Source organism: Piliocolobus tephrosceles, chromosome 16 (genome assembly GCF_002776525.5).
Source record: "Piliocolobus tephrosceles isolate RC106 chromosome 16, ASM277652v3, whole genome shotgun sequence".
NCBI lineage: Eukaryota > Metazoa > Chordata > Mammalia > Primates > Cercopithecidae > Piliocolobus > Piliocolobus tephrosceles.
Genome location: NC_045449.1, coordinates 73985978 through 74002196, shown reverse-complemented (window position 1 = coordinate 74002196; position 16219 = coordinate 73985978). Strand labels below are relative to the sequence as shown.

General features: G+C 54.9%; 1 protein-coding gene across 7 annotated transcripts in view; it reads right to left on the bottom strand.

The window, feature by feature from the left end:
- The window catches only part of CARD14 (caspase recruitment domain family member 14), a 41759-nt gene that overhangs the window by 9752 nt on the left and 15788 nt on the right, over positions 1 to 16219 (bottom strand). For all 7 annotated transcript variants that reach the window (XR_002731510.2, XM_023211617.1, XM_023211616.2 and 4 more), the window contains 10 exons: positions 15151 to 15476; positions 12110 to 12277; positions 10792 to 10911; positions 9773 to 9898; positions 9200 to 9349; positions 7710 to 7826; positions 5029 to 5171; positions 4730 to 4824; positions 2331 to 2394; positions 1902 to 2094 (listed from right to left, as the gene is read on the bottom strand). Coding sequence is in view for 6 of the 7 variants with exons in the window: in XM_023211617.1 (XP_023067385.1) it covers positions 1902 to 2094; positions 2331 to 2394; positions 4730 to 4824; positions 5029 to 5171; positions 7710 to 7826; positions 9200 to 9349; positions 9773 to 9898; positions 10792 to 10911; positions 12110 to 12277; positions 15151 to 15476 (1502 nt within the window). In the remaining variant the exon portion in view is untranslated. The remainder of the gene's footprint in view (positions 1 to 1901; positions 2095 to 2330; positions 2395 to 4729; positions 4825 to 5028; positions 5172 to 7709; positions 7827 to 9199; positions 9350 to 9772; positions 9899 to 10791; positions 10912 to 12109; positions 12278 to 15150; positions 15477 to 16219) is intronic.

Below are 16219 nucleotides of genomic sequence, written 5' to 3'. Positions count from 1 at the left end.
ATCTCAGCTCACTGCAACCTCCACTTCCCAGGTTCAAGTGATTCTCCTGCCTCAGCCTCCTGAGTAGCTGGGATTATAGATATCAGCCACTGTGCCTGGCTTTTTTTTTTTTTGAGACAAGGTCTTGCTCTGTCACCCAGGCTTGAGTGCAGTGGTGCAATCATATCTCACTGCAGCCTCAATCTCCTGGGCTCAGGCATCTGAGTAGCTAGAACTACAGGCATGCACCACTGTGCCCAGAAGTATTTTTTTTCCTAAAGTTTAATAATTCTGCTTCTGCTTTTAGGCCACATCAAAGTCACCCTCTGCCCATGTATTCACTTAATAATAATTAGTTACGGCCAGGCGTGGTGGCTCAAGCCTGTAATCCCAGCACTTTGGGAGGCCGAGACGGGCGGATCACGAGGTCAGGAGATGGAGACCATCCTGGCTAACACGGTGAAACCCCGTCTCTACTAAAAAAAAAAAAAAAAAAAACTAGCCGGGCGAGGTGGCGGGCGCTTGTGGTCCCAGCTGCTCGGGAGGCTGAGGCAGGAGAATGGCATGAACCCGGGAGGCGGAGCTTGCAGTGAGCTGAGATCCGGCCACTGCACTCCAGCCTGGGGGACAGAGCAAGACTCCGTCTCAAAAAAAAAAAATAATAATAATAATAATAATAATAATTAGTTAGATTGTACTTTTTTTTGAAACAGAGTCTGACTCTGTCACGCAGACTGGAGTGCAGTGGTGCAATCTTGGCTTACTGCAACCTCTGCTTCCCGTGCTCAAGCGATTCTCCTGCCTCAGCCTCCCAAGTAGCTGGGACTACTTGGCACCCACCACCACGCCTGGCTAATTTTTGTATTTTTAGTAGAGATGGGGTTTTGCCATATTGGCCAGGCTGGTCTCGAACTCCTGACCTCAAGTGATCTGCCTGCCTCAGCCTCCTGCTGGGATTACAGGCGTGAGTCACTGCGCTTGGCCAGGTTGTACATTTGTGTCCATTTATCTTCTCAGCAGTTTTGTGCATTTTATAACAACAAAAAAAAAGTTTTAGAAAATGTCCCCAAATGGTAACACATGCTTGTCGTCTGGTCTCAGCTACTTAAGAGGCTGAGGTGGGAGCATCAATTGAGCCTGGGGAGGTCGAGCTGTGATTGCACCACTGCACCCTAGCCTGGGTGACAGAGTGAGACCCTGTTTCAAAAGAACAAAAAAGAAAAGAAAAGATCGATGGCTCACGCCTGTAACCCCAGCACTTTGGGAGGCCGAGGTGGGTGGATCACAAGGTCAGGAGATCGAGATCATTCTAGCTAACAAGGTGAAACCCTGTCTCTACTAAAAACACGCACACACAAATTAGCCGGGCACGGTGGCGGGCGCCTATAGTCTTAGCTACTCAGGAGGCTGAGGCAGGATAATGTCGTGAATCCCGGAGGCGGAGCTTGCAGTGAATGGAGATTGCGCCACTGCACTCCAGCCTGGGCAACAGAGCGAGACTCCATCCCCCCCCCCAAAAAAAAGAAAAGAAAAGAAATGCCCCAGTGGTTAAAATAGTGAATTATATGTCATGTGTATTTGAAATGCCCCAATGGTTAAAATAGTGAATTATATGTCACGTGTATTTTACTGCACACACCAAAGTGACCGCCACCAGCCCTGTCAAAGGGCCTCAAGCAAAGACCCCTGGTCAGAAGTGCTGCATGGCAGCAGCCACCGCGGGTGGTGTGCTGGGTTTCCCATGGCACAACTCTCATTTATAAATGAGCGGAACGCTTTACATCAGCCCAGGAAAGAGCAGGGGCCTAGCCCAGGGTGGATCTGCATGGTCTGGGGGATCTGAAGTCTGTCTGGGTCACCCCACCCACTGCCGCTGCCCCCATGAAGAGCCCGGGGGACAGGAGGGGCCTCGCGCGACTCACCATCACGATCTGGGTGCCCGGGCGCAAGGCCATCTGGTCCGCCGCCGAGCCCGGGGTGACCCGGTGGATGAAGATGCCCGTGAGGTTCCCGCCGATGACACTGATCTGCTCCAGCAATGCATCCCCCTGGAACGCCAGCACCGTGACCTGGCTCAGGATCCTGCGGGCTGGCCTCCGCCGCATGAGGACGCCGCTGCAGGCCGGGAGATGACCGGCTTATGCACTGCCCAGAGTAGGGGAGCCGGCAAGGCCGCCTCCCCGTTGCTTCCCTCTGGCCCCAGTGTTCTGGAATTCTCTTCCCCCTCCGTGGCCCCATGTGCTGGGAAATACTGTCACCTCCCAGTGGTGACAGGACACTCACCCTCTGCTCTACCACCCCCTGGCCCTGGTTCCCCAGCCAGCCTCAGAGGGTTCCCCCCTGCTGCTCACCTCTCCGAGACATCAAGGCTTCCAGGTGAGAATGGCTGCAGGCTGCTTTCCAGCTGGGGAAGGTCTGGGAGGAAGCCAAGAGCTCACAGATCTTGGTCACCCCACTGCTGATGGGGCTTCCTGTAACCTCAACCCCTTCTCCCTCAGCCTCAGGCACCCCCTGACTGTTCCATCCTCTGTGCTGAGGCTGAACTTTCTCTTCCTCCACCCCTTCCTCAATGCTTGGACACTGATTTCATCTTTCCGAAAATCACTGTAACTAGTGAGGAGCTGCAGCTGGGAGGGTCTGAGCACCACATGCTATTTTGTGATATTTGAATGGGTTGCCAACATTTGAAAGACAGGAAGATTTCACCTAAAGTCTGGATTTCTGGCTTCACTTGAAAAAATATCAGCTGTAACCCTGGGGCTGCATTACTGCACTGACCTGTATTTCTGCATGGACCTGCATTTCAGGACTGGCCTGCATTTCTGCACTGACCTCCATGTCTGCATGGGCCTGCACTGGCCTGCCTTTCTTTCTTTTTTTTTTTTTTTTTGAGACAGAGTCTCGCTCTGTCCCCCAGGCTGGAGTACAGCGGTGTGATCTTGGCTCATTGCAACCTCCACCTCCCGGGTTCAAGCAATTCTTCTGCCTCAGCCTCCAGAGTAGCTGGGACTACAGGCATGCACCACCACACCTGGATAATTTTTTGTATTTTTAGTAGAGACGGGATTTCACCATGTTGACCAGGCTGGTCTCGAACTCCTGACCTCGTGATCCACCTGCTTTGGCCTCCCAAAGTGCTGGGATTACAGGTGGGAGCCACTGCGCCCAGCCCTGACCTGCCTTTCTACATGGATCTGCATTTCTTTTGTTGTTGTTAGTGTTGTTGAGACGGAGTCTCGCTCTGTTGCCAGGCTGGAGTGCAGTGGCGCGATCTTGGCTCACTGCAACCTCCGCCTCCCAGGTTCGAGTGATTCTCCTGCCTCAGCCTCCCGAGTAGCTGGAACTACAGGTGTGCACCACCACTCCCAGCTAACTTTTGTATTTTTAGTAGAGACGAGAGTTCACCATGTTGGCCAGGATGGTCTCGATCTCTTGACCTCGTGATCCACCCGCCTCGGCCTCCCAAACATGGACCTGCATTTCTATGCAGACCTGCACTACTGTACTTCCCTGCATTTCCACGCTGGCCTGCATTTCCACGCTAGCCTGTATTTCTATGTAGCAGCAATCACTGGCACTGGCCAGCAGCTGCCTGCTCCTTACCCCAGACCCCTCTGCTTCCCAGCTGGCGGTGGCAGGTCTCTGAGTTGTCAATCCTAGGACTAGAGGCTCCCCAGGGTCTCCCAAGCTCTAGCATTTTACTGTACAGCCTGTGAGCACCCGAGCCAGGGAGCAGCCTGCCAGAGTCCACGGCTGCAAGTCTCACTCTGTGAACCACACGGGAGAACCAGGGCCGGCACAGACCTAAGAGTTCCCTAGGCCTGGCTCACAGGCAAAAACCCACTGGGATCACATTCAAAGCCAATGAAATGAGGTGTGTACTCTGGATATATCTGAGGTCAATGCCACTAAAAGTATATGCAACTAGGGCATTACGCAGAATCCTCACAGAGGAAAAATCAAGACGAATAAGCTCTCCCTTCTCATCTCACATCTAATTTAGATATGCCTTGGGTGGGCTCTCTCAATTTATCACTGTTATACATAAAAACGTGTATGAGTCCCCAGAGATGAAGGTTTCCGGTCATGCCACCCACAGGAGGCACCTGGGCAGCGCAGGGCACTTTCGTCCCCTGGTGGCCACGAGGTGAATTCCAGATGGGGAGCAAAGCACCTACTGTGTGCAAGGCCAAAGGCTGGGCGCCAGTTGCGCTGAGGTGGAAAGGCTAAGGCACCCACCCGTGATGGGCCCATGGACTTTGGAAGGAGAGAGGGCTGGTCCAATCACAAACAGAAATGAGCCACAAGAGAAGCACGAGGCCTTAGGGCCAGCGCCTCAGAGGAGAGATGCTCCCTTCAGGTAGATGTCACGCTGTGCCTGACCTCAGCCTGGCACCACTAAGCGACCCTGTCTGCTGCCATCTGAAACCACTGGGAAGCCCAGGCATTACAGATCAGAGCAGGGGGCTGGATGCTGAGCGGGGCGTGGATCAAACACAACTTCCCTGGCTCTAGGGAAAAACACAAGGACGCCAGCAAACAGAGCGCAGCTGGCCTTTGGCTTATGCTGGCTGGCAGGCGGGACTTTCCCAAAGTGCAAGATCAAGGCCAAAGTCAAGGCCCAGGGCAGAAGCTGAGCTCTGCTTCTATCTGCTCTTTCCCTGGAGAGAGGCCCCGGCCTTCTCATCAGCTCCCTGCTCTGCCCAGGGGAGGTGAGCTGCTGTGGAGGTTCAGGGTTGGGCACGCTCACCTGCCCTGTCTAGGGGCTCATCATCCAGGTGTGGGTCACCCGCCTTAGCTCCCGGCGGGGCTCCTGGGTCTCCCTCCAGGATTTCCAGGCAGCTGCTGCAAAGCACAAGAAGCAGCAGGCTCAAACTGCGTCACCTGCTCCCTCTGAGTCCCCACGCCCCAAGCACTGGCCCCCAGCACCTGCCAGTTCCGGGGCTTTGAGGGCAGGAGCTGCTGCCTGCAACCCCCAGATGCCCTGAGGTCTAGATGGGTGTCTCTGGTGAGTTGCCAGGAAGGACCCCAATGCCATACGTGCTCTACCTGAAAGACCAGGGTTCTTCCCCGAAGTCCTCGGCCACCCGCTTGTACAGGGACTGCTGGCTGGGGGGCGCGGGGCTGCTGGAGCGGAAGCTGTCCGCCAGCTCGCGGCTGGATGTGTTGCTCAGGTCCGACCAGAGCTGAGACTGGAGAAGGGAGGGCAGAGGTCAGTGGGGCATGCACGAGGACACCCCGAGGCTCCTCCCTTGCTCCCCCACGGTGTAGAGAGAGTGAGCCACAGTGAGAACTGAGTGGAGAGGAGGCAGCAGGAGGGGAAGGAAATGTGACCCCATGTGACATGGGGTCACATACACTGAGCGCCTGCTGTATGCCAGACACTGGGGTCACATGCAGTGAGCACCTGCTGTATGTCAGGCACTCTATTAGCTGCTTGGCTTAGTTCTCAGGATAAATGTGTAAGGCGGCGCTGCTGTCCCATTTGACATGTAAAGTGATGTAGTTTGGCCATGTGTTCCCACCCAAATCTCACCTTGAATTGTAATAATTCCCTCATGTCAAGGGTGGGACCAGGTGGAGACAACTGAATCATGGGGTCCGTTTCTCCCATGCCGTTCTTGTGATAGTGAGTGAGTTCTCACAAGATCTGATGGTTTTATAAAGGGCTTCCCCCTTTGCTGAGCACTCATTCATTCTCTCTCCTGCCGCTCTGTGAAGAGGTGCCTTCTGCCGTGATTGTAAGTTTCCTGAGGCCTCTCTAGTCGTGCTGAACTGTGAGTCAATTAAACTTCTTTCTTTATAAATTACCCAATCTCGGGTATGTCTTTACCATCAGCATGAGAACGAACTAATGCACAAAGCACCTGAGGCCCAGAGAGGTTGAGTTAGCGGCTAGGGAGGGCAGGCTGCGTTCAGAACGAACACTGACGAATGTGACGTGCGAGGCACTGAGGCCACCCGGTGTGTGGGGTAGGTCTGAGTCCAGCCCCTTCTTTCACTAATAAGTATTCCTGGAGCAGCTACTATGTGCCAGGTCCTTTGATGGTGTCAGATGTACATCTGAGGACAGGCACCATCCTTGGTGTGGGGGAACCAATGGGCACCCATGGACCAGTGAGGTGGAGTGAGGCATTCCAGGGCTGTGGGCGCCATGGGCAGGGCAGGGAGGCCAGGGCGGACTCTTTGGAGAAAGTGGCACAGACAGAGGAGTGAGGTGGAATGTGTGTGTGGGGGGCACATTCCAGACAGAGAGAGCAACAGAGCAGTGGCACACAGAGAGCCCAGGAAGTAGGAGGCAGTCCCCCTAGAGCGGCCAGATTAGAAAGCCGGGGCAGGAGAAGCATGGCTGGAGGGGAGCTGATCGGTCAGTTGCCCACGAGTTGGTGAATGAGGACGGTCTGCCCTGGTGAGCAGAGCTGCTGGGAGCCAGTTCTGAGCACCTGAGTTCCCTTCTCTTCCCTCCCCGACCCGACCCACCCCCTAGGGAAGGGAAACATGGCTGGACTCTGTTCTGTGGGGAATAGGGGCACAGAGGGGCATTAAGGCAGATGCGAGAGTCAATTCAGTTGAGGGTTTGGGCTGCCCTGGCCCAGGGAGTCCCAGCACCGACAGTGACATCTTCCCCTTGTGTGCACTCAGTGTTCTGGGGAAGATCCTGGCCTCCCCCGACTCTTTGAGTGGCCAGGGGGCAAGGGAGCCTGGGCCTGATGCTCTTGGGATGCTGCTGGGATGGTCCAGGAAGGAAACACCAGGTCCACCCAAGGCATGGCAAAGGGATGTCAGGCTTACCTACCTCTCATCCTCCCTCCCTCCCGGCTCCCGGCATCCTGCGGCACTGGGACTTTGAGCCCAGCATCCTCATGCCACATGCCCACTGTGGTGGGACCGCCTCTTTACTTTGCCAAAGGGTGAGGGCAGATGCCAGGGACCTGAGGCTCCAGAAACCACAGTGAGGCTGGCATCCCGGGAACTGTCTGTGCCAGGTTGAATCGGGTCCCCTGGAAACTCATGTCCGGGGACCGTCTGTGCCAGGTTGAATCGGGTCCCCTGGAAACTCATATCTGGGGACCGTCTGTGCCAGGTTGAATCGGGTCCCCTGGAAACTCATATCTGGGGACCGTCTGTGCCAGGTTGAATCGGGTTCCCTGGAAACTCATGTCCACCCTGCAAACTGTGAATGTGACCTTCTTTGGGAACAGGATTTTCAGACGGGTACCCTGTCAGCACTTTGACTTTGGACTTCTGGCCTCCAGGACTGTGACAGAATCAACCTCTGATGTTTAAAACTCTCGCAATAGGGCCAGGTGCAGTGGCTCATGCCTGTAATCTCAGCACTTTGGGAGGCTGAGGCTGGCAGATCATTTGAGGTCAGGAGTTCAAGACCAGCCTGGCCAATATGTTGAAACCCCATCTCTACTAAAAATACAAAAATTAGCTGGACATGGTGGCGGGTGTCTGCAATCCCAGCTACTTGAGCGGCTGAGACAACAGAATCGCTTGAACCTGGGAGGTGGAGGTTGCAGTGAGCCGAAATCACATCACTGCACTCCAGCCTGGGTAACAGAGCAGACTCCGTCTCAAAAAAACTAAAATATACTCTCACAATCGCACCAACCTCTTCCCTGTGGGAACAGGGTGGAAGGAGGCCCACTTTTGTCCTGACAGAGGAGCCCCTGGGCTGGCCCAGAGGGTCAAGGCAGTGAGGGAGGCGGGAGGAGCGGCCGTACCTCGGTGGAGCTGACGAGGCTGGTGTCGCTCTCGCCTCTGGGGCAGATGGCGCGCATCCGCACCAGCCGCTGCTTCTCCCGTGGACAGGGCTCCCTGGTCCTGGCTTCCTGCTTGAGCTGCCAAAGACAGGCCAGACAGGCTGGTTAATTCAGGAAAGGCTCCCGTTCGAGGCCCGTGGGGTTTCTACCAGGTCAGCACCGCCCGCTCCACCCTCCCCAGCAGTTTCCTCTTGTCAGCTTCCAGGGAAGACAATCATGTCCCTGTCCTCTGAGCCTGGGACCCCAGTGTCACAGGACCACAGGCGCTGCCAATCGACGGGACTGAAAGAAACCAGCTGCACACACAGCATTTCATTTCTTTTAGAATATGTGTGAGTTACCAGTTCTACGAATAATATATAATACACACACACACACACATATACACACATACACACACACCACACACACACATACACACATACATACACACATACACATACACACATACACACACACACACACATACACACACACACATACACCCCACACACATACACACACACACAGACACACACACACACATACACACACACACAGACACACACATACACACACACATATACACACATACACATACACACATACACACACACACCCCACACACACACACATACACACACACACCCCACACACACACATACACACACACACACACACCCCCCACACACACATACACACACACACACACCCCCCACACACACACATACACACACACACATACACAAAATTGGAGATAGGGAAGCAGAACCAGTAAGAGAAGAAAATAAAATCCACCCGTCATCTCACACTCAGAATGAGCACAGCCTGCGCGTTGGCGCCTGCCCCAGGGTTTTTGTCTGCATGCACACGTGTGTTTTCACCGTCGATGTGGGACGCTGGCTGTGTAGGGGTGAGGCAGGAAGGGCCGGTGGATTCTGCATGCGGAGGGAGGAGCTCCTGTGCCTCCCTAGGGCCTGGAGCTGGAGCTGCCCACCAGCCCAGAGCCAGAGGCTTTCTAAGAGTCCCGGCTGTCTTGGAACATGCTCCCTCTGTTACACGTAGGTCTGTCTTTCCGCTCTCAGACGTTGGGCTTTTAAGCATTTCAGGAACGTAGCATCTGCACTGCAAATGGCTGCCTGTGGACAGCTTCGAACGCCGCCTGCCACATCCATCACCACACTCGACAGGTTCCAGAACCTTCCGCTAAGCTCCCCATTCTATGACACGGAAGCAGACTCTACTTGTCTACTGAGCACCTTCAAGATTTCACGGCACCATTCACGCGTGGGAGCCGGTGTGTCGGTCAACACAGTGACACTGGGCCGTCTCTGCAGGTGCAGCGTGTGGCCCAGCCTGGGACCCTGCCTGTCCTCCCAGTGCCTCCCTGGGCCACCCTGGGGCCCAGCTCTGTCCTGCTGTCCCCGCAGCCCCTGCCTGGCCTCCAGCTCGGGTCAGCCGGGAGCACTCACCACACCCGGAGGCTCTGCCTGCAGCTGGCGGAGCTGTGTGCGCAGCTCACAGACCTGGTCCGTCAGCTCAAACACCTGCCTGCGGAGGGAGTCCTTGTCCACCAGGCTCTGGGAAATCTCTCTCTGAGCACTGTCCCTTGCGGAGTACGCCTGTGGGCCAAGACGGGAGTAAGGAGGCCACGCCATCACCACGGGGGAGCCTCAGCTAGAGAAGGAGAGCCCCGTTTCTAGCCTGCGCTCATCTGACATCCACTAAATGGCCCACGCTGAGCTGTGCAAACTTAGGATTCATTTCAATTCATGCTCACGTGTGCAGTTTCAACAAAACCCAATATTTGGGGTGCACTTTCTCAGGGTCATGTGCCAGGAATAAAAGCAAGAAGGATGATAGAGACAGCATGTGGACAATAGGCATGGGGGAGTGAGGAAACTTCGTGTGGACCGAGGAAAGAGACCCTGAAATCTGGGACCAGCTGCCATCAAGGACAGGGAGCCATGAGACTGTCCCCGGAACCAGCCCTCACCTGGGGAAGGAAGCACTGGGTGACGGGGTGGGCCTGGCCTCTTAGGTACCTGGTCTCGCTCCTTCTGCAGCTCGCACACCTGGGCCTGCAGCGCGTTCACCTTCTCCCTGTAGAGCTGGCAGGCCATCTTACTCTTCTGGAACTGCAGCAGGGTCTGTTCCTTCTCTTCCCAGTACTGGACAGAGTGGGACACATGGCCTGTGGAGCTCAGCAGCTCCGAGGGTCTGGGCTGAGGAGGGGGTCAGGGAACCCAGGGGTGGAGGGAAGGAGGTAGTTCTAGGGATGAAATAAGGTCAGTTCTCACGCGTCTCTTTTTTTTTTTGAGATGGAGACTTGCTGCAATGCCAAGGCTAGAGTGCAGCAGCACAATCTCGGCTCACTGCAACCTCTGCTTCCAGGGTTCAAGTGATTCTTGTACCTCAGCCTCCCTAGTAGCTGGGATTACAGGCACACACCACCAGGCCCTCTACCAAAAAAATTACAGCTAATTTTTGTAATTTTAGCAGGGACAGGGTTTCACTATATTGGCCAGGCTGGTCTCGAACTCCTGGCCTCAAGTGATCTGCCTGCCTCGGCCTCCCAAAGTGCTGATTATACGCGTGGGCCACCGTGCCTGGCCTCACTTGTCTCTTAAGTGCTAGATTTCGAGGCACATCAAGATAGTTGCTTAGGCTGATTATATCTGAATTAAAACAATGAGTGGATGTTACATGCATAGTTGTGTTTTGCTTTTTTAATGTCCCAAAAAAACAATTCCCCCTCCCTGTCCTCTTCTCTTCCACCGTCCCGTTTCCTCCCCGTTCCCTGCTCACCTAAGTCCCTGGCTCTCCCCGGGGCCCCGGGCCCTGCAATCCCCTGCGTTTGAGTCACGCATCTGCCTGACCATGGTCTTAGCTGTGGGTGTGAGTCGGTGCTCAGGGTGGCGCTGACAAAGCAGACCGACAGTTTCGTTCAGCAAAATTATGTGAGCTCGGTGTGGATGAAGGAATCTGGCTTCCCCACAGACCTGTCCGCGCCCCCGAGACCAGCCCCAGGAGGGTCACAGGCAAGGAAGGGGTCACACAGCACCTGCTCTCGCTGCCTCTCAGCGGCCACGGCCCGCTCCCGCAGTGAGTGGATGCGCTCCACCAGCTCCTGTCGGCTCCCCCGCGCCTCGTCCAGGCTCTGCTCCAGAATGTCCTTCTCCGCCTGGGGCAGAGAGAGCTCATTTTGGGGTGCTGGCTTCCCCAGAGGCCTGCCCTAGGCAAGCAGAATCCCAAGAAGACGGCGGCAACAGTCAGGTGTGTGGACGGATGCAGTCTTACTACTGTACACTGGGCAGGAGAGAAGCCACGGAAAAGCCACCCACCACGCCTGGAACACGTGCACATTCACATCCAAGGAGAAAGGAACACAGGAAGCTGGCGACCTCTTAGGACACCACTTCCTCCCTTTACCAGGTCAGCCTTCTCCTTCAGCAGACCTACCGGCAGTTTCGCAGCGAGGGAGAAACCAGCAGACGGGTGGTTCCCTCGGACACTCACTTCCCAGGAAGCAGCTTGTAAACAGGGACACAATCCAGGCTGCAGGAGGGCCGGTGCCCCCGGCCCGGTGAATGCTTATGGAAGGAATATCTCAATACTAATCTACTGAGCGGGGCGAGGAGGAGAAGCCAAGGGTCATTGCTCACTCACTGCTCTGCTTCAGAACCCCCCGCTCTCCAGTGCACATGAGGCCCAGAGGGCAGAATCTTTGCAGGCAGAAAGGTTTCTTTCCCCCATCTTTAACACGAGTCCCATGCTTTACAATGGGCCAAGTCCACTCCAAAACACAATGGCTGCAGTAAACCCACCGAGTGGGGCACTGTGATGCACCTCCAGCGGCTTTCGTTTTTATTTGTTTGAAACAGGGTCTCCCTCTGTCACCAGGCTGGAGTGCAGTGGCGTGATCTCAGCTCCCTGCAGCCTGAAACTCCCAAGGTCAAGCGATCCTCCCATCTCAGCCTCCTGAGTAGCTGGGACCACAGGTGTGCACCACCATGCCCAGCTACTTCTTGTATTTTTTGTAGAGATGGGGTCTCGCCACGTTGCCCAGGCTGGTCTTGAACTCCTGAGCTCAAGCTATCCACCCATCTCAGCCTCCCAAGTGCTGGGATTATAGGAATGAGCCACTGTACCCAGTTCCAGCTTTTAATACTGATTCCAGCAGCTTTTAATTGTGCCAATTTTGGGGTCTGGGGAATAGCAGGAAGGAAGGAGGTAAAGAGAAAGTGGGTGAGAAGAGTCACCGAATTTCACCTCCTGTCCTTCGCCTCACCTTAATTAAACCATCTGCCAGAAACCCCACAGCCTGGGGGCCAAGCCCCCAAGGCAGGAGGCTGCTCTCTGCTGGGGGGACCGGAACCTACCAGGCTGAACGTCAGCGAGCGCAGTTTCTCATTCTCCTCCTTCAGGCGGTTCAGCTCCTCGTCCCCAGACTCCTGGTCACTGGCCGTCCTCAGGGACTGCTCTTGCAATTCCAGCTCGCAGGAGGAGACCATGTTGACTCGCTGCAGCTCCTGCCTCAGTAGATACAGCTGTGCAGGGGGGAGGCGACAGGAAGGCGATGGAAACAGCTTCTCCCCTGACCAGGAGCTGGGTGGATTTCTCACCCTTCCTCCTAGTGATGCTTTTCACACTCAGGGGGCTTCCTGCCTTGAGACTGAAAAACCCACAAAAGGGTTCACCTAATGAATAGTCCCAAATATTCGCCTGGGGCTGGGAGGACAGAGGCCTTTCAGCTCTGTTGTGTAGATGAGGCACCATGGTTGAACTCCATCCAGGGTTAGGGTCCCAAGAATAGACCAGAGGCCTTGATGACCAGCTCCTGGATCTCTACAGCTGAGCAGCCGGCAGTGATGGCCAGCATGCTCCCCGGCTCCCCTGCTTGTCCATATTCTTCTAAATACAGCAATAAAGGGGATTTGGAGTCATGGGAATCAGGAAGAAGTAAGAGAGAGGAAAGTCAGGTCGGATGGGGTAGATGTGCCTGGGAACGTGGGACTGGGGCTATTCAGACAGCAAAGCCCCTGTACTGATTTGCAATCTGTGTGCAGGGCCTTGGCCTTCCAGGGACTGTCCCACCAGCTCCTGCTGGCCTCCTTCCTCTGGACAGCAGAAACTTGGAGCTTGAGCAATGGGTCTGGCCTCTTCCCATCCTGGGTGTCGCAGCCCTGGGGAGGGCTTGCCCATGAGGCAAGCCCGGAGAGTCATATGTCAGGGTGGGTGCTGGTGCTCACCCCTGGGCTGTGGCCAAGAAGGACCTTTCCACCTGGACTTTCCCCTCCCGACACCCGCTTAGCACATTCTCAATTCGCAAGTACCCAGCTCCTGCAATGGTCCAGCTGGGCTGGGCACGTCACGGTCTACAGATTCAAAAAGTAAAATCAAGTCAGAGTTGGAAGGGAACAGGAAAACATGAGACTGAAAGTGAACCAGAACAAATGAACCGAATTCTATTTCCCACAGACGCCATAACCACAATGAAGAGAGAGACAGACAGATAAGGACAGAGAGCGCGAAGCTACAGTGACTCACAAACACAGCGTTTGATTACAAACCCTCAGCCTTGAGCAAGACTGGGTGGTGGGGGGAGGTGAATTACAACCAAATCCAGTGCTCATCTGAGTGGGGTTGTTAATGGCAGTGGTATGGGCAGAGCGATTCTGAAGCGATGTGAGATGTCCTGCAGGACTGAGCATGGCGGAATGTGCTGGTGACGCTGGGAGCAGGGTTCCCACTGAGGAAGGAGCACACACGGATGGAACAAAGGAGCACACACGGATGGAACAGGAGAAGGCAAGAAGAAGCCGCGGGGCATGGGTTAGAATTAGAGGTATGGGTGAGAACACAAGATTTCTGAAGTATGCATGTGAACTGTATGTATACTTCCATTCATATGAGTATGTGTGTATACACAGACAAGTATGTATGTGCGTATGTATATGTATATTTCCAAACGTGTGTGTATGTTTCCTAGCTCTGTTCCCTGAAAGGGCTGAGAAGCAGACACCCCAGTAGTGATGGGCACACCTACACCCAGATCTTGTTCTCTAAAAGGAGATAGGAGTCCAGGCGCTGTGGCTCATGCCTGTAATCCCAGCACTTTGGGAGACCGAGGCAGGCAGATCACCTGAGGTCAGGAGTTTGAGACCAGCCTGGCCAACATGGCAAAACCCCGTCTCTATTAAAAATACAAAAAGTGGCCGGGCGCGGTGGCTCATGCCTGTAATCCCAACACTTTGGGAGGCCGAGATAGGCGGATCACGAGGTCAGGAGATCAAGACCATCCCGGTTAACACGGTGAAACCCCATCTCTGCTAAAAATACAAAAAATTAGCCGGGCATGGTGGCAGGCGCCTGTAGTCCCAGCTACTTGGGAGACTGAGGCAGGAGAATGGCGTGAACCTGGGAGGTGGAGCTTGCAGTGAGCCGAGATCGCGCCACTGCACTCCAGCCTGGGCGATGAGCAAGATTCCATCTCAAAAAAAAAAAATCAAAAAAAATTTTTAAAAAAGGCAAAGCGCTGGCCAGCGCAGGGGCTCACACTTGTAATCCCAGCACTTTGGGAGGCCGGGGTGGGAGGATCGCTTGAGCCCAAGAGTTGGAGACCAGCCTGGGCAACATAGTGAGAGCCCCATCTCAAAAAAAAAATTTTTTTTAATTAGCTGGGTGGGTGGCACAGTCTGCAGTCCCAGCTACTCAGGAGGCTGGGGATGGGACCCCTTGAGCTCCGGAGTTTGAGGCTGTAGTGAGCTAGGACTGCATCACTGTACTCCGGCCTTGGTGACAGAGTGAGACACTGTCTCTAAAAAATTAAAAATAATAGTAATAAAAATAAAGGTAAAAAGAAAATGCCAAAATGACAAAGAGTGCACATCCTCCATATTTTGAGAAGCCTTTTACCCAACAGTCAGGTCATTAGCCCCAAAGAAAAATGAGTGAAACACACTGAGTTTCAGAGGCCTGAGTTGAGAACCCTCCTGCCCTCCCCGCCTGAGTCCAGGACCAGCTGAGAAGGACAAAGGAGGACGACAGAGACTGACTATCCCGTGTCACTGCCGCAGCTGGGCAGTGGGACACAGGTGGCTCTACAAATATGGAGCCCAGAGTGTCCAGATCTGCCCAGGCGTCGGCAGGATGGGCAGTTCACAGACAAGCAGGCCAGGCCATGGGCAGCTACTGGACAAGGCACACCTCGCCACCATGCAGGCTATACAGAGGGGCCTGGGTGGCCTCCCGGGGAGGGGAAGGATCAGCTTCCCAGAGGGGTCTCAGCCAAGGGTCTTGGGGCAGGGAAGTGTTAGACAAGGAAGAGGGGAAAGGAGTTCCAGGCAGATGGACCAGCTAGTACAAAGGCCTGGGGGCAGACAGCAGCAGGGTCCTGCTGGGGTGCAGGGTGTCCCCCTACCTCCTCCTGCAGGCTGCGGCAGCGTGAGGCGGCCAGCTCCTTCTCCTGCAGTGCGCTGCTGTAGTGCAGCGAGAGGCTGAGCATCTCGTCCTTCAGCCTCAGCACCTCATGGAAGTGGGTGCTAACCTCACGCTTCATGCGGCTGTGGTCAGCCTCCAGCTGGTGCAGGCTCTCAGCACGGGTCTCGGCCAGGCCCAGGCGCTCCTGCAGCTGCTGGCACCGCCGCAGCAGCATCTCCTTCTGCCCCTTCTCCTGATTCAGCTCTTCTTGCAGGCTGCCGATGGCCCCAGCCAGGCACTCGGTCAGCTTGGATGTCTCCATGAGACCTGTGGGAAGACGGGCGGGTGGGCAAGTGAGCAGGTGGGAAGCTGAGCATGTGCGCAGATGGGCATGTGGCAGGTGTGTAGGTGGGCCGGTGGGCCGAGGCATTGCTCCCATGCCCCCACAGCCTTGCCCGGACTCCCCAGCAGGCCCCCAGCTTTAACCTGCTGGTCTTCTTAAAAGCTCCTGGGCCTCAAGCAGTCTTGGTCCTTTGGTTGAATAAACAGCGTGACTCCCGATTTTGGCATGAGGGTTACCCACTCTGACCTTCCCCATGAGACCCCACTGTTCAGATTTAATGACCCTCCTTAGTAGCTGAGATACGCTCAGTGCTAACTCATTTTAATGTTATCCCAAGAAAAAGATAAAACAAGAATACGAATCCATGTACCAGAACTCTAAAGAACGTAAACACACACTGTGCGGGAATACAGGGAAAATGGTCTGTTCTCCTCTGTTTTGGGTCATGTGAGTCCTGTTCCTTTCAATACATAAATCTTTCAACAGTTCCTCCAGGGAAACCTAGAATTACTCCCTGAAGGAAAATGGTGAGCAGTGCACAGAAGGCTCTGCAGCCCTGTACCCTCTGTTGCCTCCTAGGAGCTGGGGCTGGGCTGTTCTGGCCCCTCCAGCAAAGCCACAAGGTTAACGGTGGACTCCAGGAGACACTCCCTTGCCCTTTGCTTGTGTCTCTCCAAGCAGATCTCCCTACCCCATCCCTCAGGGCTCTCCTCTTGGCACTGGGTAA